Source organism: Chlamydotis macqueenii, chromosome 6 (assembly GCF_036417535.1).
Source record: "Chlamydotis macqueenii isolate bChlMac1 chromosome 6, bChlMac1.mat, whole genome shotgun sequence".
Taxonomy (NCBI): Eukaryota; Metazoa; Chordata; class Aves; order Otidiformes; family Otididae; genus Chlamydotis; species Chlamydotis macqueenii.
In genome coordinates this window covers 43,826,388-43,851,853 of record NC_141561.1, presented here as the reverse complement: position 1 = coordinate 43,851,853, position 25,466 = coordinate 43,826,388, and the positions used below count along the sequence as shown (strand labels likewise).

The 25,466-nt window shown below is 55.9% G+C and overlaps 1 protein-coding gene across 1 annotated transcript in view; it reads right to left on the bottom strand.

Moving 5' to 3' along the window:
• The window catches only part of LOC147600345 (axonemal central pair apparatus protein HYDIN-like), a 39,467-nt gene extending 16,176 nt beyond the window's left edge, over window positions 1-23,291 (bottom strand). Inside the window, exons 1-22 of the mRNA XM_086751235.1 lie at window positions 23,219-23,291; window positions 20,106-20,169; window positions 19,666-19,924; window positions 17,611-17,754; window positions 16,316-16,459; window positions 15,167-15,480; window positions 13,415-13,562; window positions 12,503-12,712; window positions 11,482-11,619; window positions 9,639-9,816; window positions 9,316-9,446; window positions 8,127-8,260; window positions 7,509-7,645; window positions 6,525-6,652; window positions 6,225-6,416; window positions 5,689-5,838; window positions 4,788-5,027; window positions 4,341-4,509; window positions 3,613-3,798; window positions 2,597-2,773; window positions 1,783-1,959; window positions 416-609 (exon numbers count right to left, since the gene is read on the bottom strand). Of these exons, the coding sequence (XP_086607361.1) occupies window positions 416-609; window positions 1,783-1,959; window positions 2,597-2,773; window positions 3,613-3,798; window positions 4,341-4,509; window positions 4,788-5,027; window positions 5,689-5,838; window positions 6,225-6,416; window positions 6,525-6,652; window positions 7,509-7,645; window positions 8,127-8,260; window positions 9,316-9,446; window positions 9,639-9,816; window positions 11,482-11,619; window positions 12,503-12,712; window positions 13,415-13,562; window positions 15,167-15,480; window positions 16,316-16,459; window positions 17,611-17,754; window positions 19,666-19,924; window positions 20,106-20,169; window positions 23,219-23,291 (3,687 nt within the window). The remainder of the gene's footprint in view (window positions 1-415; window positions 610-1,782; window positions 1,960-2,596; window positions 2,774-3,612; window positions 3,799-4,340; window positions 4,510-4,787; window positions 5,028-5,688; window positions 5,839-6,224; window positions 6,417-6,524; window positions 6,653-7,508; window positions 7,646-8,126; window positions 8,261-9,315; window positions 9,447-9,638; window positions 9,817-11,481; window positions 11,620-12,502; window positions 12,713-13,414; window positions 13,563-15,166; window positions 15,481-16,315; window positions 16,460-17,610; window positions 17,755-19,665; window positions 19,925-20,105; window positions 20,170-23,218) is intronic.
• Window positions 23,292-25,466: the final 2,175 nt, after the last annotated feature.

Genomic DNA, 25,466 nt, shown 5'->3' with positions numbered 1-25,466 from the left:
TCTCTGCACTGTCGTTCCCCACACCAGGCTCTGGGTGACACAGAGCCCCGCCACGGTAAGCAGCCCCTACACTTTTAACAAGGCCTGTAGCGACAGGAAAACACGTAACGGTTTTACACTCAAAGAGGGGACATTCAAACTAGACAGAAGGAAGACATTTTTCATGATGAGAGCGCTGGAACATCGGAACAGGTTGTCCAGAGAGGTGGTGGATGCCCCATCCCTGGAATCATTCAAGGCCAGGTTGGACGGGGCTCTGAGCAACCTGATGTGGTTGGAGATGTCCCTGCTCCCTGCAGGGGGTTGGGCTGGGTGGCCTTTAAAGGTCCCCTCCGCCCAAACCCCTCTAAGATTCTATGATTCTCAAAGGCAACAGAAAGGTGCCATGCACTAAGCTGTGCCGATCACGCTTCACCCGGGAGCCTGTCAGGTCCATTACATGCTGTTTCTGGGACAGGCGCTCCTTTTTCTTTGTCTTGGCCGCTGCAGAGCTTTGGGAACCGACAGACTGCAGGCTGACTTTGTTGGCAGAGGGCGACTGGCTCCTGTCTGGGCTGCGCTTGCCATGGGCCCGGAACTGCCGGCGGCGGGAGGCATCTGCGTTTTGACCTGTGGAGGGGACAAACGGCTCAGTGGGGCTGGCGACGGGTGCTGTGGGGAGCAAGCAGGCACCTCGCACCTCCATGAGCACAGCCTTGTGCCCTGGTAGGGACACAGCACTTGTCCCCCAGCCTGCCTGGCACTGGCAGCACTGCTCCCAGAAGCAGCTCCCTCCCTGCTTCTCTTATTAGCACGAGAAAGCACACCACCTGAAACTAGATTGGAAAGCTAGAGAGCTTTTAATTCACAGCCCTGTGTCCGTCCCAACAAACGTGCACACAAGTAACACCTTTTCCACAGTCACTCCCCCTATGGGTCAAGCCAAGGATTTGTCCTCCAGGACTATTGTTTCTGTACCTTGCCCCCATCCTACATTCTCAGATAGAGACCGTAACACGCAGCCCTGCCCCAGCTGCATCACCCATCTCTGCTGGAGCTAAATCCTCCACATGGGATAACCCCACCGGGGACCCAGGCCCTTCTTCCTTCCACCAGCTCCCAACCCAGCCAAGTTCAAAGCTGAGCAACGCAAAACTGCCCCCACCACAGACAGGGTCTGGCCTCACCCTGCAGAGCTTGGGGCACCAGCTGCCCAATAAAGTTTCCTTAAAGTCTCCGGTCTCACAACGGAGAACAGCACAACTGGCACCAGCTGCCTAACCTGACAGCCTGTATAGGAACATCTCTGGAGAAAAGAGCTCATCTGCAGCATCTCTCTCATCTGAAACTGCCCCAGAAGGTGATCCTTCCCTTCCTCTCATCTTTGTGAAGCCACACTCAAAGTCAGTCATCTAATGCTTCATGAGCCACTTTAGAGACCTTTTTCCTTCTTAAAGTGGGCAGCAGTTCTGCCTGACGGCCCTGAGGAGCAAGCTGGATTCAGCTTTGAGGAAACAGGAGAACTCTCAGTAAGACACAAACAAGTGTGCTTCACTGCTCCTAGAAAAAGGAACCCGTGCCAAGAAGCTCAGGAGCAGGAAAAGTGCCCCTGCCGGATCCCGGAAAATAGAGAATTTTTTTAATACCCAGAGATGTTTGAAGAAACGGCTTTGCATTTCTACACGCTGCAGCCATGTTCCCCAAGAGACCCAAGGGCTGTCAAGCTGCTTCTCTGGAGCAAGGGAGGTGGATGGTCATGGTGGGTTTCTGAAGCGCTGCTGGGGGTCCAGCGTTTCTCCTTACCCGCACGCTCTGTCTCCTTGCGGCTCTTCTGCTCGATGGCAGCCCTGATGCACAGCTCCCGGGCACACAGCCCTGCTGAGCTGCTCCTCTTCGAGATGGCTTCCTCCACCACGGCATCGATGGACAAGCAGGCAGCGCCATAGTATTTGGACAGCGCGACCGCTGCCGTGGTCTTGCCTTGAGAGAGAGGAAGACTGCTTGGTGACACTTGCACATGAGGCATTGTCAGGGACAGGCTCTGGAAATGCCCCAAAAAGTATTTCACATTTCCAAGGGCAGGGGGAAAGCACGTGCCCCTTAAGGAGAGACCATGAGGGAGGCAGCCTGAGCATGGTTAGAAATGTGGATCATCTCCACCTCATCTTCAGCTGAGGACTTTGTCCCTTGTGGTGACCTCGACCCTGGGCCAGAACACTGCTTCCAGCCCTGTCCCACCACCACTCAGACTATTATTTGCTAGCCTGTGCTGCTCGCTGCTGTCTCAGGCAACCTCTGGGCACACTTTGAGGGTCAGTGTGGGCTAGGGACTGCTCCCACGAGGCAACATGGACCCGAGGCAATGTGGTCCCACAAAGCAACAGGAACATGGCCACACTGCTTGCGGGAATGAGAGCCCAGCTCCTAGCAGGGACACAAGATGAGCCACACCACCTGCATCAGCTAGGCGAAGGCCTGAGGCTGCTTCATGTACCAGCAGAGCTGTGGCTCACCTTGCTTCACTTCACTTGGTCAACCAAGCACCGTGGTCCACCAGGAGATATATGTCTCTCCTGCTGCCCCCCATCCTGGCAGCCACGGCCTGCCGCTCACGTACCTGTCAGGGGTGCCCCATGGACGATGACGACGATCCCTCTCCGGTTTCGGGCTGCGCGCCCTTCTGCAGAGAGATCGATGCCAAGGTGGCGGGCAATGGCCTTAGTGACAGGGCTGTTGTCCAGTTCTCCCGCTGCCTCCTTGCTGCTGGCGGTGCTTTGCTGATGCTCTCCTGTGCAGAAGCAGGTAGAAAAGTCGGTCTCCTGCCTACCTGTCATCCTGATCATCCTCCCATCCCCTCAGGTCCTGGGAGAGGAGACTGCTGAAACCAACGTCACACCCAAGATCTCACCATGCCCTTCCTTTAGACTTGTGCAGATCAGGGTCTGCCCTAGATGCTGGTGAAGGTGCCTCTTCAGGGTACAGGAAATGGGGTGGCAGAATGGGGTGGCAGAAAGAGAACAAAGCAAGCAGCCAGCAATGCCTGAAAGGCCTGGGCCAAGTCTTTCATGAACTGTCGTCATGGGAGATTGGTCTCAGGTCCTGCTGAGTAAGGGGACACAGGCAGAACCAGGCATCTTACTCAGTCCCAAGGCAGATCGCAAGCTGAGGATCAAGCCATTATCCAAAAGCCGGATGCTTGAGGAATATTACTAGCAGGACATCTGGCCGGGCTCTGAATTCACCAGAACAGCATTTACAACGAGTTCCCACCTTTGACCTCAGGAGGTCACCAAAAGACAACTCAGCTTGCAATGCCACGTAGGACAGCGAGCGCCCTGCCCTGCCCTGCCTAGCAAAGGGAACAGCATCATCCTGATCCCAGCAGCTCCTGGGGGCAAACATGCTCATGTGGCAAAGCTGGGGAAAACCTCCCTGGCCTCTCCCTTGTCCCTGCCCCAGACTCCTCCCGGGATCCTGCAGACTTCCCAGAGAAGAGCGCATTCCGGGCCTACAGGAATGAAGGTGGCCCCAGGCTGCAGGGAAGTGATGGAGCTGACACTCAAGTCCTCCACTGAGACCCCTTTGCCACAATGGACATAAACCAGGTGACGAGCTTAGGGTTGTTATCTGTCCCGCATCTTTTCTCAACGCCTTCCTCCTCCTCTTCTCCACATTCAGCTTTAGAGTCCACCTTGTTGGACTGGCTTTCATCAAAAATGGAGGAGGGAACGACCGAGCTGTGGGATGAGATGGTGTGAATGATCCCAGCAGAGTGCTTCCCTCCTTGACCTGACAGAGACCGGACACTTTCAAAGTTTGCTCAGCAGGAAGGACACAGGGAGGGAAGAAGAGAGTGAACATGCTCAGGCATCTGCTCTTTGCCATTTGACACTTTGCACAGCCACATGCAAAAGACACAAAATTGCCCAAGGAGGGAGACTCCCAAGGCACAGGGAAGTCTGTCCAGGCTCTGGCTGCCCTCAGGGGAATTTTGAGCTTGTGCTTTTGTTGCTGGGAAGAAACAAATCGGACATAGCCAGTGGTATTAGACCTGGTCCGACTGTCTGAAGAACTCATCCCATCCTACTCTTTGTGGATGAGGGACACAAGGGGACATCCTGACTACTGCCCCAGTCCACGGCAGGCAGATACGAGCTTGCTTTGGCTGCACTCAGGGCTGGCAGAGGATGCGTGTTACAAGCCACAGATTTCCACCTGGAAATTCCTCCACCAAGCTAGGGAATGGGAAGCTGCTAAAAGCATGGGCTTTCCATGGACAACGAGGTCATGGGGAGCTCAGGGTGTGTGGGCTGAGCTCCCTGCTGTGGCCACACTCAGGAGAGCCAATGCCAATCCCTCACCATTGTCCTGGCCTGCTGGTTCCCCAGTCCTGGACTGTGCCTGCTCCTCTTCCAGCCTCTTCTGGTCCTCATAGTACTCCAGCACCTCTGGGGGCAGCTTCTCACCCGGGGCACGTGGTGGCAGCAACAAGGTGTTGTGGCGATCGTAATCCTTCAGCGTCCGCAGGATCTGTGTGCATAGGGAAAAAAAAACGTAGGTGGGATGTGATTCTTGACCTTCATCACACGAATAGACTCCCCAGCCAACCCATCTTCTCCCTCATTCCTTCCTCCCAACGGCACGGACTATCCAAGCCCCTACACACCTGCCAGCAGAGGTGGCCAACCCTGAAATGCCACCAGGCTTTGCCCTGGGGACTGCCTCCACCTCCCTGGCACGAGCCTGGGAAGGCTGGAGCGCTAGGAAGCGACGGGAGTGTGCCCATGGGACCAGACCTTCCCTCTCACCTGCTCCTCAGCAAGGTACTGCTGGTCGAACTCCAGGGAGTAAAACTCGATGGGGAAATCGCACGGGTTCTTCACCACCACTGTCCCCTCTGCCCCGCGGCTGCACGGCAGCGATGGTCCCAGCTCCAGCACCGAGGGGCTGAACTCCAGCTGTGGCTGCAGCCCATGCCCCGACATCTGCAGCTCGAGCTGCTGGCTGCTCTGGCAAATGTTAATCTTCACCTTGCTTCTGTAGGATTTCTGCAAAGAGAGAAGCACAGAAAGCTCCTCCATGAAGCCCCAGGTGACAGGGCCTCCCATTCAAGCCTTCCCCAAGGTCAGACTGCCTGGGAACATGCAGACAGGCTGGGCCAGGGCCATGGGGACTGCTGGCAGCACAGCACTGCAGGTGACTGTCCTGCCGTGCCCAGGAGGGTGTCTGGCGGCTGTTTTGTCTGCTGGTACCAGCAGCGGGATTAGCCTCGATGGGCCCTTCCAGCGTTATCCCCTGTGAGCACGCCACGTGCTCTGCACCAGGGCAATGCAGCCTGCAAATACGTCCTGGCAAGGGGGAAGATGATGGGAAAGAGGCAGAGTTCCCCATCATGCACCCACAGGTAGCCACACTGCAGTGCCCTGATGCTCGCTGTGCAAGCTCCCCATGGGGATTTCAAAGCCCCTCTCAGAAGGCTGTGCTGCAAGGGAAACCGAGGCACAGTGGGGACGGGGCTTGCAGAAAGCTCCATGCGGAGGTAGACCTCATCTCCTCCTCCCCACGCTGGGCTCTCGTTACCACACTGCCCTGACCGACCTCCTGGGGGTGAGTGAGCAGGATGAGTCCTGGTGTGCAGGGGAACCGCATATTTGTTTATCAGATGGACCTAAATTGGTCTATCAGGTGTTTCTGCCTCGCCAATCTCACCTCTTCCACAGGTGAAAACCTGACTTGCACGTGGCATCGCTGTCCTGGAGCGAGGACTCCAGCTGGGGGCAGCACCTCGAAGACACAGGGCTTGGCCTTCAACTCCTGGAGCAGCTTCCGATGCATGCGCACCGACAAACGTTTGTCCACCTGAGCACAGAAACCAATCGTGTGAGGTCTCCTTGGTCTGTGAGGACAGACTCTCGGTTCCTGCAGTGCTCTGAGATACTGTCATGGTGCTGCGAGCACCCACGTCCAAACCAGCCACAGCCACCACTGGCCTAGAACTGGAGGGAAAATGTGCAGGCAGGGTGCGCAGATGCACTGTCAGAAGAGGAGCAATGGGTGAAGCTGGCAAAGAAGTGAAGCATCAGCTAGTGAACAGGTGCAGGCAAACCAGATTTGCTCTGTACCTCTAAAGCTTCCTCAGGTGGGCTGTAGCCCAAGGGCTCAGGCAGCCACAGGCGCAGAAAGGGCAAGAGGGGCAAAGAAAGCCCAACCACGACGTTACGCGTTCCACGGAGTCTGTGCTTTACCTTCTTAACAGGCTCACTCCTGGTGGTGAACCATTTGCAGGGGACCTGGAGTGGATTGTGGAGCTGGATGGTTTCTTCCTGGCACTGTCCGCACTGGACAGTGGAGAACTCCACTGTATCCTTGGAGAGGCAGAGGGACGGCACAGCAACGTTGGCACGGAGACGGACGTGAAATGTGGGGCCCCCTGTTACCTAGTGAAGGACAGAGCATCCCGCTGAAAGCCCAGGTGACATCTGCTGCTGTCCCAAGCTGCCACCTGCCCTGAAAGGTGGTGAGGGAGGTGAGGAAGCATGCGGTACCTTGATGGGCAGGAGCACGTCCACCTCTCCCAGCGGCAGCTTGGCACTTTGTGGGTCGAAGCGCACCTCTAAAGTCTCTGTCTCCCAGCAGGGCAGACGTTTCACACGGGCAGGCTCCACACTGAAACCTTGAACAGATGAAAATAAAGCAGCTGAGAGGCACAACCCACATCAATGTGTCACAAGCGTGTTAAGGCCATACGAGTGTCCTGGCTGCTGGCTCTCTGAAGGACCCCTTGGCTTCTCCGGAGAAGCCTGCCACTCTTTCTCCCTTCTCACCACACACGGACAAAGGGTTTTCACAGCCAGAATCCAAGGTCCACACGGTAAAAAGGAAATCTATCATTTCAGGACCTCCAGCAATTTCTTCTTCAGGCATCCCACGGAAGGATGCACAGACCTCTCCAAAGGGGAATTTCCAACTAAGATCCCTCCATGCCATGGTGCTCCCTGGAAAACAACTTAGAGGAGACACCTGACCACCCCTCAGACACAGCGAGACACCGTTTGATGGCAGTGCAGCCTTACCTCAAAGGCCTGCTTCAGAAGCCTGTTTCCATACAACACAGGACCTCACAGGCCACGTTCTCAATAAAGGCTGAACACAAGCGTGACATCTTTATGAACTCTAAGCAATGCACTTCCAAACCCCAAAGAGTCCGTCTGCTTGTAACACAAGCCCAGAGTGCACAAAGAAACTCAGATGACACTCCTGGCAGTCAAGAGCAGAGGTTGCTGAGAGGTGACCACGCTGATCAGCCCATCCAGCCCCCAGGGAAGTGTTAGGGCAGTCACAGGCAGGCCAGGTCTCTGGGTCCTGCTGGCCAGGAGAAGTCAGGCTCCAAAGCAGCAGGTAGAGAGGGTCGCAAGGAGGAAGAACTAGACAAAGAAGCACTCAAAAAACTCCCCATGGCCAGCAGCTGAAGCTACTTTGTCAGACAAGGCTCCTTCAAGCCCACGAGAAGTCTCTCCAGCACTGGTTACCTGTGTCACGCAGGACCTGTCCATCGGCGTGGAAGGACACAGGGAAGTGGCCAGTGTTGGTGATCTTCACGCTGTGCGTGTGGATGTCACCAGGAATGACGGAGCCAAGGTCCAGGATGTACTCGGGCAGCTGAGCCCTGAAAGGACGAGTAAGGACAGTTCTTAAACCACAGCCTGGCTACGTTTCCAAGTGGGTGGACGATGCAAAAAATGTGGGTATTTCTGTGTCCACTGCTGTAGAAACTCAGCTCTAGTCAGTGAATCCCAAGGCCTGACTATCTGGTAGTAAGACTTTGGCAAGTCCCAGGGAGTGTAGGTTCTAGGCTTCCTCAACTAGCAAAGGGACCTTAAAATAAAGTTACTTTAAAATGGATACTGGTCACCGCTCGTGTGCTATGAAAAGCCACTGCAGACAAGTTCACTGGACCTCCACTGGTCTCCGTGGAACTGCTGAGCCAGGGGTACAGCCCAAGCCTGAACTTGCTTCAGGACCCTGAAATAGGATTTGCCCCCACCGCTCTGCAACCAGATCTGTCCCCAAAACAGCAGCAGCAGGGCTGCGCCTCTGGCTGTTACCCTCGGGGTGCCTGGAGATAGGCTATGAGAGTCCCCACTGACTTGAGAAGGCTCTGACGAGCACGCTGGTCAAAGGCTGTCTCCTCCAGGGGATGGGAGGCAAGAGCTTTCTGCTGTGCCAGGGCGTGTTCCTCTACCAGCATCTGCTCCATCTGCATCTGCAGCCGAGTGTCCAACTGATGACAAGGAAAGACAGTGGCTGGTTAGCAAAGGTCCTTCCCAAGGCACAACCCTGTCTCTGAAACAGGATCCCAGCCTGCTCTTGTGGAGAGGGGTGATGGGGTCCTCCTGGCTCACTGCTCAGTGTCTGTGACACCTCCTGCTCTCTTAGCCAGGACCTTATCTCTAGGGAAAAGAACTCCAGCGCCTTCGCCTGCCCGTCACTGTTACAAAAGCTGATCTCGTCAGAGAGGCAGACGGACAAGCCAGGAACCTTCCAGTGCTCCGAGTGCCTGCGCCCAGCCGGTGCCAAAGCAGCTTGGACAAAAGCTCTCTTGAAAAGGGAACCTTTTGTTGGGCCCGTGCCACTTGGAGCTGAGCACCGACAGCACAACCCCAGGGCACAAGTCAGGCTGCTGCGATTAACTCTGTAAACCTGGCAGGGCTTGGGTTCAGAGAATCCTAGAATCCTGGAATGGTTTGGGTTGGAAAGGAACTTCAGAAATCATCCAGTCCAACCCCCTGCAGCGAGCAGGGACATCTCCAACCAGATCAGCTTGCTCAGAGCCCTGTCCAGCCTGACCTTGAACGTCTCCAGGGATGGGGCATCCACCACCTCTCTGGGCAACCTGGGCCACTGCTTCAACACTCTCATCGTAAAAAAATTCTCCTTATTCCTGGTGTGAATCTGGCCTCTTTTAGTTAAAAACAATGACCCCTTGTCCTGTCGCTGCAGGCCCTGTTAAACAGATTGTCCCCATTGTTGTGAGCCACAGACACCCCAGCCATGACCTGCAGCGCCAGCACAAAGAACCATCAATTCGATGCCTTGAGCAGGGTCTTCAGGATCCCTCCCTGGGGCAGTCAGGAAGCTGGTGCATCTATGGGAGGGACAATGCCCCGAGGTGGGCAGCCCATGGGCAATGCTGAGTTGATGCATGACCATGGGCAGGTGTGGGCAGGGAGGTCCCAAGTGCCAGCAGGACCCCAGGAAGCCTGCTGTGGGGTGCAAGGGGCCCAAAGGACACAGGGGGAGCACCCTGTGCCAAAGAGGGAAGCAGTTGTTCCTCACCAGACTCTGCGAGTTGTCCATGGGTGGCTCCGCTGCCGCAGCCTCCCTCAGAACAACTGCTTCGTCCCTCTGGCTGTCTTTTTCCACCTTTTCTTTCGCCTCTTTGAGCAGCTTCTCATATTTTTCATTTCCTGAAGGAAGAGAACATCCACAAATACAAGTGTGGGCACAGCGCCATTCCCATTCAAGCTGGGAAGCCCCATTCCCCTAACGCTGGCCTCTCCCAGAAACACATTCCTCAAGCAAGATGCCCTAGGGACATATAACATGGGGGAAAAAAAAAACCCCAGGGCCTTCCTGGGGAGCAGACGGGCAGTGCTTACCTTTGACGTTCCTGGGCAGGTCCAAGCAGATCCTGGGAAAGCTCCCCTCTCCTTTCAGGGAAATTTCTTCTGGCTCCAGGTGAGCCACTCGGATCTGGAAAGTCCTGCAGAAGCCTCCAGGCACTCCCGGCAGGTAATAGACTTTGAGAACTTTCCGCGTGCCAGGTCCAACGTAACCCTGCAGAGCGCGGGAGAAGAGGGAGGGAATGCACCAAAGAGGCTTTGGTGGAGGGATGGCTCAGACGATAGACATGCTGCCAAGAGAAGGCATGTTCTCCAGGCTCAGAAAGGGTCAGACAACATGGCCTTCTGGCCTTCTTCTGTCCCAAAGCTCACATCTCCTGCACCAGGATGCACTGTGTCCTTCAGAGGGCTCCTAAGGCTGCATTCCCACAGCACTGCCTGCCCTTTGCTCAGCGTGAGCACAGCTCTTCTGCTCACGAGGTGTGCCCTCTGCCAGCCAGAGCCAAGCTGAGGGAAGAAAGGCTCTTTTGCCAGCCGCTACGCAAGATGAGGGAAGTGCCCGCACTCTCAGACGGGCCGGCAGCTCCTGTCCCAGCACGTCAGTGGTGCCCAGGCTGGTGTTGAGCGCCGACGTATTCACAGATCCCAACCAAACGTCTCCTGCCTGTGTGGTTGCACCCAGGGTGCTCGAGTCTCTCCAGACTCACAGTGATCTGCAAACGTACATCTCTGGAGAAGCAGGAGGAGATCCAGGGAAGAAGGTGCTGCCAGGAAGGCCACCTCCTCTCTGGGCTTCCAGAAGGGCTGTCGGAGTCCCGGGCTGGGCTGACGCCAGCCAGGTCAGGAGCAAGTACAAGCAGACAGCACCACTGCTCAAGGTGACAGGACATGGTCTCAGCTTTTGCAGCTCGCCCTCTGCACACTGGGCTGGACCCTCAGCTCCCGGCTCCCCTCCACGCTGCAGGGAGAAGCTGCTGAGCGGGACACATCCTGCCACTTGGTCTCCTGTGCCCTTACTGCAGCACACAACACAGCTGCAGCGAAAGCCAGCCCTGCCAAGCTGCCCGGGCCCATGAAGCAACTACAGCAACCACTGCCCGGGCCCAAGCAGAGCTGTGCTTTCGGGAGCTCGCGGGAAGGGGGCATCAGCGTCTCAGCCCTTTTCGGAGACAGGCATGAGGAAATGTGAAAGCCATTTGGCTTCCTCTTCCCATTGCACAAAGGGACATAGATAGGAACACTGCTTCAGCTCAAAGACACCCACGCAGAACGGAGAAGCTGGGATGGTGGGGTGCTGCAAACTCCTCTCCTTGCTATTCCACAGCCCCGCTCCTCCCTGGCCCCCCTCACTGCCCCACAAAGCTGCTGCAGAGCAGCAAAGCTGGAGCAGTGAGGGACCAGTACAGGGGCTGTCACCATTTCTGGCAAAGGACCTTCACGCCCAAACAAGAAAGTATTTCAGTCTCCCCTGCTTAGTGCTGGCAGGGGGCAGGCAGGGTTTGTGCAGGCTCGGACCAGGAATAAGTCCTGTCCAATCACACAACCGGGGGAAGGCGACCCTCAGCAGAGTCTGCGCCATCCGGCTCCAGCGCCAGCATGAGCAGAGAGCTCAGCAGCTGGGGGCCAGAGAGCTCCCCAAGCACTCGTGCCTCCCGCCGGTGGGTGCTGTGTGACAGCAGGGCCACCCGCCAGCAGCGGCCGTTAAGGAACTCTCTCAGGCCCGCACCTGCTTGACCCTCTCTGCCCCCCAGCAGCAATTGCTTACAGCCCTGTCTCTCCTGGCTGCTTCTGTGGGTCTTGTCTTTTTTCCCTTTTTTCCCTCTCACCCTCTCCTGGGCAGCCTGAGACAGGCCCAGGGTTCATCGCTTGTGCTACTCACCGTGCTGGGCACAACCAGGGGCACGCCGGGCAGCGGGCTGTCTGCAGTGGCCGTGCTGGGGCTTAGCACCGCGTAGGTGATTCCCACCTTGCCGCTGTTCTGCAGGGTGAGCTCTGCTTCCGCGACTTTGTGAAACGGCTGAAGAGAGGGCAGAGGAGCGGGAAGTTACACACACCAGTCTGCTGCTGGGAGTCTCCTGCTGCTTGCATTGGGATGAGAGCAAATGAACACAACGCAAGAGAGAAGCAGGGACTGCAGAGAAGATACAGGCACTTGACTCTCCCAGGTCAGGCTGGGGAGCCCACAGCTACAGGGTAGCTCTTAGCCCTGCACAGGAACAGAGAGTGATGGCGGCATGCAGAGGGGCAATACCAACCATAGACAGATCAGTAATCAAGAAACCAAAGAGGATGCCAGCCCTCTGCACTTCAAGGTGTCATCTAACAGCTGGCTGAAAGAAAGGAGGAGGCACCAAGACATTTCAGAAGAACAGGCACCCGCACGCAAGTATTTGCAGAGCTTGCAGTGACAGCGACAAAGGGAGATGGACGTGCAACATGTACAGGGCCAACAGCTGGAAATATCTGGGGGGTTTTGAGCTGAAAAGAAGCAAAGCAGGGATCATTGTGGGACATTCTCTCCAGCTACAGTGACGGGAAGCCCAAGTTCACTTCCTCCCTGGTTTACTGTGTTGGTTAATCAAGAGCATGGAAAGAGAGCATCTCCTTGGACCTCAGGCTTTAGGAGCGGATCAGTGGATGGATGTCTTGGGGCATGTCCCCCTGGAGATCACCTCTGGGATCCTGCCTGCCCCAGGAGGCAGCATGAGTGACCTTGAAGAGGAGGAACTGCCAATTTTGGGGGAGCAGGGGTGGAGACGGCCATCAAAACCCAGCCTGGATGCAGGACGTATCACTCAAAAAGTAGCTGGGAAGGGGAGAGAGCCCTGGACCGAGGTGGGCAGCAACGCGCTGGTGGTGGTTTCGTGACAAGGACCTCTGCCAAGAGAAGTGCACGGTACCTGCAGCCCGTAGTCAATCTCCATGACGTCTAGGTGGTAGCTGATGAGCGAAGCCTCCCCACTCAACGCCATCTTGTAGGTCGGGCCTCCCTCCACCCTGCACAGCGCCATGGCGTGGGCAACAATGTTGGCGTGGCCAAAGAAAGTGAAGGTGACTCGCTGGCTCTCGCCTGGCTGCAGCACACCGTGCAGCGGCAGGATGTCGAAAACCTGGAAGCGAGGCAGGAGAGATCAAGATGTCGAGCACTGAAATGGGTGCAGAAGGGGAGCCGTGGCTTGGAGAAAAGGACAGACATGGCTGGAGGGACCTCTCCCTCAAACACAGGCAAAATCATCCTCATCTCAGCCTGCATCCATTCCACTTTCCAGCACAGTAACCACGGGAAAAATTTTCTCCCTTGCTCACTCATTAAGGCATTCATTAATACACTACACTGAAGTACTTTGGAGGTCTCCTGGCAGCAACAAATTCTCTCTGCTGCCTTTAGAAACAGGTTTTACTGCCTTTAGAGAAACACAAAGACTTGGAGGTGAGAGCCCTAGGAGCCCCTAGGAAGACTCCAGCCCAGCTCCTCTGACTCCTGATGCTTTGCACTCTCTCTCTGATTTGCATGCTGCTCTCTCTCAAGACGCTACAGCAAAATCTACTGCAGAAATTTCCTGCTGACCACTCGATTAGAGACAAGATGGATATGCCCTCCATGGGTGCAGCAGAGGTAATGCCCTCCATCAATCCTATGACACGTCCCGCACAGCCTCTCCAGTGACCAGTCGCTGCAGTAGTGCTGTGGGATGTGCTTGGAGGGGTGCAAAGCTGCTCTGTGAGCAGCGTCGAGAGCCACCCGTGGGAGCGGGAGCTGCGTAACTGCTTGCCACACTGGAAATGCAGGAGAGAGACACATTCCTACTTACATCCTCTGCTCTCAAGGCGAGGGGCTCTGCCTCCCCCAGCTGCCTCAGTTCCTTCATCCTCACCGGGCTCTGAGTCTTGATCCTCGCCACGCTGCCCGGGGATGACGCGCCTCGCTGCTGGAATAGCGCTGGTGCGGGCAGCTGGTAACTGGTTGCAAGGAGAAGTGGAAGAGGACAGAGGTGAACGCCTTGTGGGGAGGTAAGAAGCGCAGCAAGAAAAGACACATGAACTGTGCAAAAAGGTGACACTGAGACACAAAGGGGCAGATCTGGACAGCGATGAGCTACAACAGACCCCCCAGTGCCCTCCTGAAAGCACCCACCCCTGCAGACCGTGCCTTCCACACCCAGAGGGCCTAAGTGAGAGAATCTGCAGCTCTACTGGATATTTCTCCTGAAATTTCCCTTGACAATTACCCACAGCTGTAGGTCCGTCCAAGCAAGCAGCAGTGCTGGTAGCGTTCTCTAAGTGCGATCAGGCCGGAGCAGCGATGGAGCCCGCTTGTACTTAAACCCTAGTCTAATTCAGCAAGTGATGGCAGGGGCCTCCAAGCAGAGCTTACAGCCCTGCTCCTCCTTCCCTGCCCACCTCCCTCCACCTGCTCTTGCAGACTTCCCTCTGCCTTTTAGGGTCTGTTCTTGAAGGCGCCCTGCATCAAGAAGGGCCACACTGAAGACTTGTTGTTACTTGGTAAGGTTCAGCTGTGAACGGGCTACCCCAGTTCCCAGGACTTCTCCCCCAAGCCCTGCTCGGAGCAACAGCTCATTTCCAGGTCCAACAGCTCGTCTCCTCCGGGCCAGATCCCAGTTCCCTCAACAAAACTGTTTCGTGGTGATCTCTTGTATTTGGAATAGCAGCACTTCCATGTCCAATGGTAAACTTGGCTTTGTTTCCTACAGCGTTACAGCAACATCGTTTGCTGCTGTAATTAAAACTGTCCAGACCAGACGTTTGCCCTGTGCAGAGAGGCCACAGCGGGAGGAACTGCTAGCAATGTGTTGAGAGATGGGCTCCAGCGCAACTGGAAGACTGGTCCTGGGCTTGGAACCCACAGGCCAGCGCTGGACAGCCCTGCTCGCCGGGGATGCTCAGACAAGTCCTCCCGCCAACATCTACAGCTGTACCCGAAGCCACAGCAGAACCTGCCGTTTGCTGTGAAACACTCGAGCTGGTTCGTGAAGGTGACGTGCACGTTAACAGATGGAAACTCACTTCACCAAGGTGCTGTTTGCCTCAGGCCACCAAGCTCTGAGAAAGCAGCTTCCCACGCCAGCTTTCCTTCCCAGGGGAACCAGTACAGAGGCTACAGCCAAACAGCAGCAAGAGGCTGGGACAGCAGCACAGCGTGCTGGTGGCAGTGCCGTTGTAGCTTCTTAGTACGAGACAACAACAAACAGAGTTGGCAGGGAAGGAAAAGAGGCCACATGATACATCTGCTTGTCCAAGGGCCTAAGCATGGCTTTGTAGCTCCAGAAATAAAGCAGGATTCTAGCTTACGGCTCGGCAAAACGTGCTGGTAGTATCCTACAGCCCCAGCTTGGCTGGAGAACATTGTCTCCTTCCCAGCATCAAACTGGTGAAGATCACCTGTTTGCTGAGCATCTCCCCTGACCACAGCTGGCAGGTGTTATTTCCACAAGGCAAAGTGGAAAGCAGTTTGTCAGGTCCCAGGCAAACAGCCTTGGTCTTTGCCAAGGACAGGCAGGACATCAGGAAGAAGAGCTTCAAGGAGAGGGCAGAGGTGCACATACCTCCTCCGGCTCACGTGGCTGTTTGGCAGGAGCATCCAGTGGTACCGGACAGGAAGCGGGCTGCAGTTGGTCATCTCGACGTAACGCTCCTGTTCGGTGTCATTCAAGATGCCGCCAAAGTCCAGGGCCGTGGTCTGGATGCGGAGACTGGGAAAGTAGACCTCTCCCCTAACGGGGACCAGCTCCACATGCGGGTGCTCTAGAAACTGTATCTTCAGAGTCTTCTCTGCTACCCGGCTATTCAAATCCTTTTCATAAGCAGGGTTAAAGCTGATGAAGAGATGAAGCTCCTCCCCTACCTCCAGCTTCATGGGCTGCAAGGAGATGAAAAGCATTCACCACCAGCTGATGAAGTCCCAAGGTCTGAGGGCATAAAACGTGTCAATGCCCTCAGTGTGACCCCTACGTGGGCTTCAGGTCATGCTTCATTTTCTGGACAGTGTGCACCTGACCGCAAGCACCACAGCAGTCTTCTCTGAGACTGCCTCAGGCTCACATCTCTGTGCTCTGCATCGATAGCAATACAAGGGGGAAAGAAATATTGTTCTACTGTACTCGGAACCCACCAAAGCTGTATGCTGAGTACATCACCAAAGCAGCACTCTGGCAAGCCAGGGCCTTTTCCCCTGACTCTAGAAAAACTTCTTTATCCTCACACTCAACACAAGCACAACAGCACTGCGTCCTCACCCTTGCCGGGGCTAGTCACCAGCACGGCACAGAAGTGGTGGCCGTGCCTACAACAACACGTGTTTAGCAGGGTCCACGTCCCACACCTTCCACTAACAGCAGGGCAGGCACCAGGCTGAAGGCAGAGCTGCCCTCCAAGACAGCAAGCAGCTCCAGAAGTGGTCTGAGGATGGCGGCTGGAGAGCTGGGACGGCTTCCAAGAGACGCCTTTACTACCCGGCTTGCCCAGACCTAGTTGCCTGCTGCCTTCTCTCCATGTCTTAGAGCCAGGTGTGTTTCCCCAATTCAGATGATATTCTGTTTCCTTCAGCAGCTCGTTTCAAATCTGATTTAGTTCAGGCCAGTCTACTGCTGACTCTAAAGTATCAACTTCTCTACCGGAGGGCCTCCCACCAGAAACGCGCCACCACACTCCTCCCTCTCCAACACCCACCAGCAGGAAGGTCCACGGCTGCTCACCTGGACATCTGCAGGGAGGGGCTGCCGGTGCGCATCGCAGATGAAGAAGGGTTGCTCTAAGGCCAGGACAAGGCTGACTGGCAGGGAGGAGTCGTTTTTTAAAGAAAGAGACTTGTACTGAAGGCAAAGGACATCACTGGGTTGCTACAGAAACAGAAGACAAGGGGAAAAAATCAAGTTCAAGTGGCCATGGACCTCCTTCCCTTTCTGACGCATTGCAACTTTTTCAACCCCAGACATGCATACATCTCTATTTACGATTTTCATTAGTTTGTATCCTTCCAAAAGTTTTTCCTCTAAGACTATCAGATGCTCTCCATGTTCAGAAACTGCAGCATCCCGTGTGGGGACAGCGGAGGGAATAGGATTTACCCTGTAGTGGAGAGCCTGCAGTAGCCTGAGGTTAGTTTGGAACATTTACACGCACACACAGTCAGCGAGAAACCTCAGCTGCCCGGTAGCAACCTGTCTCCTGAGGCCCCTGCTACAGGGGGCATTGCTCTGGGTTTCCTGCATGGTTTATAGAAACCAGACAGTGTCTGGGAAACTAGTGCTGTGCGTGCTGATATCAAACAGCTGCAGTGCCATAGCCCTCCATAAATCGGAGCGCGTGGCGTCAAGCACACCACAGGCAGACATCAGGGAGAGCTGAAAAGCTTCTCATTAAATCTGCCAGCTCACAGGATTTTGTGCTTCTCAGGATGCCTGGGAACCAGAGGAGACATCTGAAAACACAGAAACTAAACACTGAAATATCTTATCTTTGTCAGACACCTCATGGGAGAGGGAAAGTTCACGCAGGAGTTGGGATCCAGAGACTAAAGGGCACCTGCTTTGGGTTGTTCTCAGCGCTGCAGCTGAAGACGTCTGCAGGTCCTTTGAAGAAGGTGAGTGTTGGGGAAATGCGAAGAGCTAGCATCCATACCAACGTCAGAGAAGGCAAAGAGAGACAAGAGATGACAGGTTTTGCTCATCACCCTGAGGAGCTGACAGCAATCTCAGTTTTCCTCTGCTTCCCTACAGGACTGCTCTTCAGACTTCACCGTGCCTTGGAGGATCCTCAAGAACCTCCCTTCACACTGACTGCAGAACCTTGTGTCTCTCTGGATGTGGCCATGATCCCCTTCAGCGCAGCAGCTGTCATCTCAGTTTTACTTGGCTGAAGTTAAAAAAAAGTCCCGTCTCTGACTTGGAGAAGCTCTTTCATTTCCTCCTTGAGCACAAGCACACGCACCCCACAGGCTTTCAGGCCTCGGCCACGCTATTAAATGCCAGGATGCAGTCCCGAGACTTACCTTCTCCACCCGGAAAGTGATTGCCCTGGAGGACATTTGCAGGACGGGAGCAATGAACTCGCACGTGACGTCCATGTGCATTATCTGCCTCTTCCTTCCCTCCCTTCCCACGATGGCGTGACACAGCAGCCGCTCCTTCACCACCTGTGTGCAAGAGTCGCAGGTCACCCGGCGGGTGCTAGCACGGCATCCAGAACACACCCTGCATTTACCATCACCCAGCCACGGACCGTACTGCTGCCATGAAGTGACAGCCACTGGTCTCCTCAAGAGCCCCCTTTTCTTTTGATGCTGCTTCCTATTTATTCTGCACGCCAGTGTCCATAATGCTACACCCCAACGTCCACAAAAGGCACCTGTGAGTCACCTGCTGCCTACAGCCGTAATAATCCCTGCCACAAGGGATTATTGCTTTGATGTGCCCCCTTGCTAAGCACAATACGTACGGAGAGCTGTTGGAGCTGATTAAAAATATAGAACCATATGAAGGGAAGGAGGTGCTGGAAGGGCCAACGCCAGCAGACCCTGCCTTGGAAGCTTAGTGGAAAGGATCCATGGAAAAACCCAAGGAGCCAGCCTGCTTTCAGGTCAAGAGGGGATCACTCGTGTACTCTGCCCTCCTAAAGCACCCCAGGAAAGAGAGGTCTTGCCCTTCACAAGAAAAGCCTCTGCTTAAGCCAGATGCTCTTACATTCAAGACTTTTTCCTCATTTCCCATGGTTTCACTTCTCCAATTCCTCCTTTCATTTCTCACTCTTCCTTCTTGTACAACACCACAACCCAACTCCTCCTCTGAGCCTACAGCCTTCCAAATCATCTGTGTCGCACGGGCAAGGCAGGGAGTTGGGCTTCTGACCAGCCTGAGGAGTATTAAGTTCTCAAGACCCAAGGAAGGTGGAAAGCCCACTCCCAGAGTCTTGGCTTTGACTGCAGGAGCCACAAAGCCACAGCTGTGCCCACAGATGCCCTTTCAGCTTTCCAGGCAAGACACCCTCACCAGTGCCCTGAGCACTTTATTTCCTTTCTGGTACCTTTGTCTCCTCTTCAGCTAAACCTGTGGGCTCAGAGCTGCACTGGGACAGTCTCATCACAGTCAGCGAGGGGAGTAATCAAGTCTTCTTCAAGCTACCACTGAGGCAACGCTTTCAAACAACCTTCAAACCACTCATACCAGCAGGAGCTTAATGCAGATTTAGTTCCCATTCGCTTAAACATCTGTGCCCAGGAATGCTGCAGGCAGGGAATGCGCAGCAGGGTTAGCCGGCAGCTTCTCTGCGGAGCTGGATTTCCCCTGGAAAGAAGGGGCCTGGGAGGAGAACAGCCAGCAATCCTGCTGAAATTTCCCTCTCTGAGCTGCCATCCAAGGGTGCCGCAAGACCTGGCTGCCCTTGGGACAGCGGGGCTGGCTGCGAGACTGGGGCAGGCAGTTATGGAAACACTGACAAAAGTCAAGCTGTCAAATACAGTGATCCCTGGGAACAGTTTCCCACGTGGGGACCGTCACTGTGATCACCAGAGCTGGCACAATGTGCTTGTTTTTCTCCTCCAGGACTTAGAGCTAGAGCAGCCCTCTGTCCATCTTTGTCTACAGAGGAAAAAAATGTCGTTCCCAGACACTCCCTCCCTTCACCGGTGTTTTGTTTTATTCGCTGCTTCCCCCAGAAGCTTTGCATTTTTTTTTGCATTTTTCTTTACTTTCTGCCTGTGCTCCTAGTCAAAGTGTAGCATCTTTTCTCTGCCTTTCCCTTCCACCTCAGCACGTGACACCTCGTAACCTGCCGTTTGCCCCTGAGCTAGTAATGCTTCCTTCTGCCCATCTTTTGCTAGCAGCAAGGTGGGTTTATGGTAGCTACAGAAACATGAAAAAGCCTTAGCAACTGATGGTGGCCAGCAAGGAAAGCAACTGGTACCGCCATGGTGGCAGCTTGCTTGTGCCACTACAACAGTTCCTTGAAAGCACTTGCTCATTTTCTCAGGGAAATGTCAAGGGGCTGCAGAAGAAGTCCCAGCGCAGGTGATCTGATGGGAAAGGCTCAGCCCTCGGGGCAACCTCACCTGGGGAGTGCTGGAGAAGCCTTCCAGCACCATCTCCATGCTCTGGCCTGGCATCAGCTCCATCCTCAGAGGATGGAGCTTAAACACAGGGCAGGCAGGCTTGCGGCTCTGCAAGGAAGCTTTGCCCTTGGTGTCTGTGATGGCAGGCAGACGGTCACACTGGTGAGATGGGGCAAAACCTTCCATTGTCCCACAGAGATGATGAGTGTGTCCTCCTTTCTTCATTGTCTTGAAAGAGTAACAGCAGCACGGAACCAAGCTAGAAGAGAAGCAGAGATGGAAAATGTCATGGGAGCTGCCATTTCCAAGGAGTCCCTCAGCCTCAGCACCCCCACGGCCTTAGCGCACTGCACACTGCGCAATAAAGCCACCTCCAAAAAGGCTGACCCAGCTCAGAGCTTCAGCAAAAGCCAGACCTTGGCTGCCCCTAAGTTCATCACCATCCACTAGCTGGTCTGTTTGCCTCATGGAAGAAAAGCTGCGTGAAGAACATCATCTCAGTTGCTGTGGACAGAGCAACACCAGCCTTTGGCGCTTGAGACCCAGAGCATTTTTCCAAGGTGCTTCCTGCAGGTCTCGCTGCTTCGGATGCCGAGCTGGCCTGTCCTGGCTGCCTGGATGGCGGAACAGCTTGGCTGCCATTTCACCTTCCCCTTGGGAGCTGCTGCCTCAGCTGGCTTCCTCTGAAGATGCTATTTGGGAGCTGCAGGGTTTGCAGCCTCATCTGCCCACCTGGATGCTGGGCTGGCCCCCGTGGTGGGGTCCCTGCCCTGGCACCAATGTTATCCACATCGGCCCCCCATCCCTTAGGGAACAGCCAACCGCCACTGCCCCACACCTACCGCCCTTTGCCTCAACAGTGCAGCTGCTTTGAGCTTTAGGAAGACGCACTGTGAGAACACAGGATCAACAGACGTTTCCCCGAGATTAACGCTGCAGTGACATTGTAAGATAAATAACTACAGCTAGACAGAAAGCAAAATGAATATGCAATGGAAATGGATTCCTTCGTGTACAAGAAACACTCACTGTGTCTTTTAATAGATTCACCTCAATAACCCGGTTTTGCCCACCCAAGGGATGCCCATCCTCAGGAGAAGGTTATTTCCCCCTCCAGTCTCTCTTCTGGAGCGCGCGCCAAGGGAAGCTACTTTATCGCTGCTGGCTCCCCAACAAGGGTGGCCAGGTTTGCACAAAGGCTCAAGGGCAGAGGAAGCCAGGACTGCTCAAATCCCACCGCAGCAGCCACGTGGCTGGGCGATACTGCTGAGAGCATGAAGAACAGCTCTGCAAAACCGGTTGATCAAAAGCACCAAAGTCTTCTTTCCCAAGAGTTAGGTAGCGCTTCTCAACAGCCCCTGAAGGACTGAAGCACTCACTTCTGTTTCTGGAAGACGACAACCAAAGCAAAACCTGTCAGCAGAGCTCTGCCTGCTCCCACAGAGAGACCACAGCCACTGAGCCTCCTGAAACCACCCAAACATCAGCACCAGATGCAGTTTTGTCTCAGAGGCCAGGGATCCACACAACCCCAGGAAGGCAGACAAGAGAAGTGGCCTCAGCGACCACGTAGGATCCCACCAGCCCTCTTCTCTTGTCTCTGCATCCCGTGCGGAGCCCATCACTAGCCTCAGAGGCACCCACTGCTCTGCCATCAGCCAAGGGCTACCCAGCCAACACCTTCATACCCAGCTGGCAGCTGGCAGGTTTTCATTGACATTAATGTACAACTTCTCCTGGGATTCATGCTGACACAGGGGAGCTCGCTTGAAAAGGAGACCTGATGGCTCTGCTCCGGAGGTGAATCTGCAAGGCTGCTAACTGGCAAAGCTCATTTATCAAAGCTTGCCAACGAGCCGCGCAGGACGTTGCACCCGAGAAACTCTTACAGAGGAATGGTGCTAGGCTGTCTGGATGGAGCCAGGCGTTGCATTCCCCAGGGGGACCCAGCGCAGACCACCATGCCCTGCCAGGCCAACGGCCCACTCCACAGCAGCACGATTTCCCTTTTGTTATCACCTTTTATTCCAGTTCCTCTGTGCTTTCTCCCTGCGGCACTGTCACCCTGCAATTCAGTGCAAAAGCTCCAGCACAGCTGAGAGAATGACCAGGAGCCTGGTGTTAAACCTTCCTGCTCGCTCTTTAAACAAACGCCGACTCTCAGCTGACACTGAGGTGGACCAAGCTCCCTTCCAAGAGGCTGCTGGAGATCCACAGCTCCACATGCTGTCATGTACAGCTACGGCTCCTGCCTTAAGGCCTTACACTACGACTGTCTCTTCTCCCAGCATTTCCCTCTGCTCTCCTGCCTTCCCAACTTGCACCAGCTCTGCCTTTTTATTCACTCTTGGCCGGGCATCTGGCCCACATTTCATTTTGGTTCACAATGCATCAGAGCTCCCACGCAGCTGGCGACTTTGGAAGGGAAGAGCAGAACCCAAAGGACTATGAGTGGATCCCCAGGGCAGCAGCCAGCAGCCAGACGCGCGGTCAGAGCTGACTGTGCATGGCTGAATCCAGAGCAGCAGGTGAGCGAAGCCGTACCACTCCTGAGGGGCTCCTGTCAAGAGCCCATTCCAAGTTCCTGGAAATCACAGGAAGACTCCTGTGGGGATCAGATTGTCTGAGAAATCTGCACCCTCCTGGAGCAGTCCAGCCTTGCTGTTTTCCCTAGGTGTACGCAGGAACCGCTCCCCAGAAAATCACCCACGGGTTTAAAACGCAAGGGGAGTCGCGGTGAGTCAGCTTTGCAGTCCCTTCCAGCTGGGCCAGCTGTTGCACTTCTCATCATAAGCCTTCACCGCATTTTATAGACAGAGCAAGCACAAATAATCTCACCCCTCATTGACAGGCTGAGCCAGAACATGCAAAAGGCCACGTGCAAGATGAGGAGGGCAACAGCAGCAGCCGCGAGGCAGGCAGCCTCTGTCCCCTCCACGTTTAACCCACAGCCTGGATGCAGTCACATCAGCATCCCTTGGGAAGAAAGGAAGAAGTTTTGGCAGTTTGTCTTTTGGGGAGCAAAGCTTGCTCCCTGTCCAGCTCTGCGGGGGAAGAAGGGGCTCCAGCTCCCAGGCCCTGACACGGAAAGCGCTGCCGCCCCCAGGTGCCTCTCAGGCAGCAGCAGAGCCCCCACTCTGCTCCACAGGCCACCTCACCCCTCAAATCCTCCCCCAGAAAAGCAGCTTGGTCGCAGGGGAAGGGATCCCACAGGAGGGGAGCACAACCTGCTCCCAGGAGAGCTTTGTCAGGCCCGAGGTGGCCCTGGCCCAGGCGCAGCCCTGCCTCTCTCCCCCCTCTCACACAAGGGGTGCCCCCACACCGCTGCGTGGGACAGGGGGTGTCAGCCCTCCGCGAGCTCCCCCACAGCCCTGGGTCTCTGCCCAGCCGCGCTCCCCAGCCCCTCCTCCCGACCCTCAGCAGCCTGGGCTCAGCGGCACCGACGGCTGCCCTCCCTCTTTCAGAGGGGACAAGACGCAGCCACGTCAGCACGGGGGTGCTCACCAGCATCCCTCACCTTTCCCACACCGCGGGGACACCGAGGCACACTCACCCGCTTGATCCCAGCTGTCAGCCGGACTGTTGCCCTCGTTCCCGTAGCAACAAGGGCATCCCAACACCGCCATGGCGACAGCAGGGACAGAGAGGGGAGGAGGCGGCTTCGGAACAACATGGCGGACACGGAGGCAGAGGGGACGGGGACGCTAGCGCCCACCCACTCCCGCAGGAGCAGCGCACGCCATCAGCAGGGATCTCTGACCCGCTCCTTGCTGCCCCAGCGCCACAGAAACCAGCCGCACTTCCCTCCTTTGCTGGGGCACGCACACCAGGGCGCCTGGCTAGCAGGGCCTCATCTCACAGCAGCAACAGCAGCTCAGGGAAAGCACACAATGGCCACTGCAGGCATCTCTGACATTGCCGCCAGCACAGCCTCCCCGCTCCAGCACAGCCACATCCCTCGGGGTGTTACCCTGAAACACAGCAGCGGCCAGAGAAACTCATGGCAGCACCCAAAGGCTTCCTCCCAGCTCTATCACCTGTGCCAGGGCTGAGACCAAGCCAGCTAGCCTGCAGGACTGACCGTGAGCAGAGCCACACACCACCTGCAAACACCCACTCTGGCCCAATATGCCAAAAGCCAAGTCCCACACAGCCCACAGAGGTGCCAGCGCTGCCCTCAGAAGGGGCCAGCTGCTCTTCTCTCCGGCACGCTTGGTGATAACTTGGACCCTGCTTCAGCCCGCTGCCCTGCTCTGCTGGCACCTCGCACCTCCCAGCCTGCCCGTGGCAGGGCTCTGGGCACAGGCTGACACCCACGCGCACAGCCCAGCACAGCCGGCCCTGTCGCTCTCACGAAGCACCCCGAGAAGCACAGCCTGACACACACAGCTCTCCACTCTCTCCTGAACCCAGGCTCCCCCTGACTCCCTCACCCAGGAGCTCCACACGGCCTCCGCGCTCCATCGCTCTGCGCACCGGGGCTCCCTTCAAACGGATGCGTTTCACCCGAGTGCCCCTGCCCAGGGCTCTTGGGCAGGCTCTGGCACGGGGCTCAAGGGAGGTCAGTGCCTGCTGACTGTGGCTCAGATCCCTCATCTTCATCTCACGGCCAGAGATGCTTCTGCAGCTAAGGAAACAGAACTGCTTGGCTGGCCGTCACGAGCACAGCGGGAAACTCCAGTTGCATAAGATGGCAAACCAGAGCACTTCCAAACCAGGTCTCTGCAGATTAACTTCTGCTTCACAGGGAGCATCGCCGCTATTTCAGTAAGACTCCGTCCACGACACTGCAAACCCTGAGCCCTGGGCAAATCCCACGGGACGTCCAAGTGGCAAATACTTAAAAACAGCGCGTTGGCTATTCATCTTCCCCACGTTTCCTCTCAGACAAAAAGGCCTTGCCTCAAGAACTGGCCCTGAGAAGCACCGCAGTCATTAACGCGCTTCCCCTGGGAGCGTGTGCACTGCGATCCTGAGCACGGCCTGAGCTCAGCCTCCGCCCACCATCCTTTCAGCTCAGAGTCAGATGTTACCTGTGGGCCAATCCCTTTTTCCTTCTCTTCCCTACGCTGCTGCAGAGATGAGCCAGACACAGGGAAACACAGGGCTCCCAGGTCGGGTCAGCAGGGCAAGATATGACCTGCAGTTCTTCCCAGCCACTGCTTTCCGTCCGTCAGCCTCAGAGCAGCAGACAAAGGACAGCGCCTTCAGCCCCGTTTCACCAGGCAGACATTGCCATCTGGATACCACGGCCTGGTTATTTCCCTGCATGTTCTCATCCAGATGAAGACCCCTCAAGACCTGACAGAGGTTGCAGCAGCTTGAGGCAGGTCAGTCTTTCTGGCCGTGAGCTACATTAGCAGCAGAGAGAAGCACCTTCACCTCTTCTCTTCAGGGCAGCAGTATTCCCCTGGGAACTCCTCCTGGCTCATGACATGGGGCAGGGTCACACAGCCAAAGGATCTGTAGGCACAAGGCAGGGCTTCACACAAGGGCAGTTGGGCCAGGACCTGGAGAATTCAGATGGCTCAACAGCACAAATCCAGGCCCAGAGGGGCCCTTCGGGGCCCACGAGCTTGGCAGAAGCGGCCGTTTCAGCCACAGGCACAGCTCTGTGTCCCCACAGACGCCGTGGCTGGCACTGCCCACACGCCAGCGCTCTCATTTCAAGGGACCCCACCTCCCTGGGGCTGAAGCAGCAGCAGCGGCCTCTGGCCTGGTCTGACGCCAACCGACGGCGCTGCAGACGGAAAGGCTGGGGACGGATGGGCACACTGTGCGCTGCAGAGCACTGCGCCCAG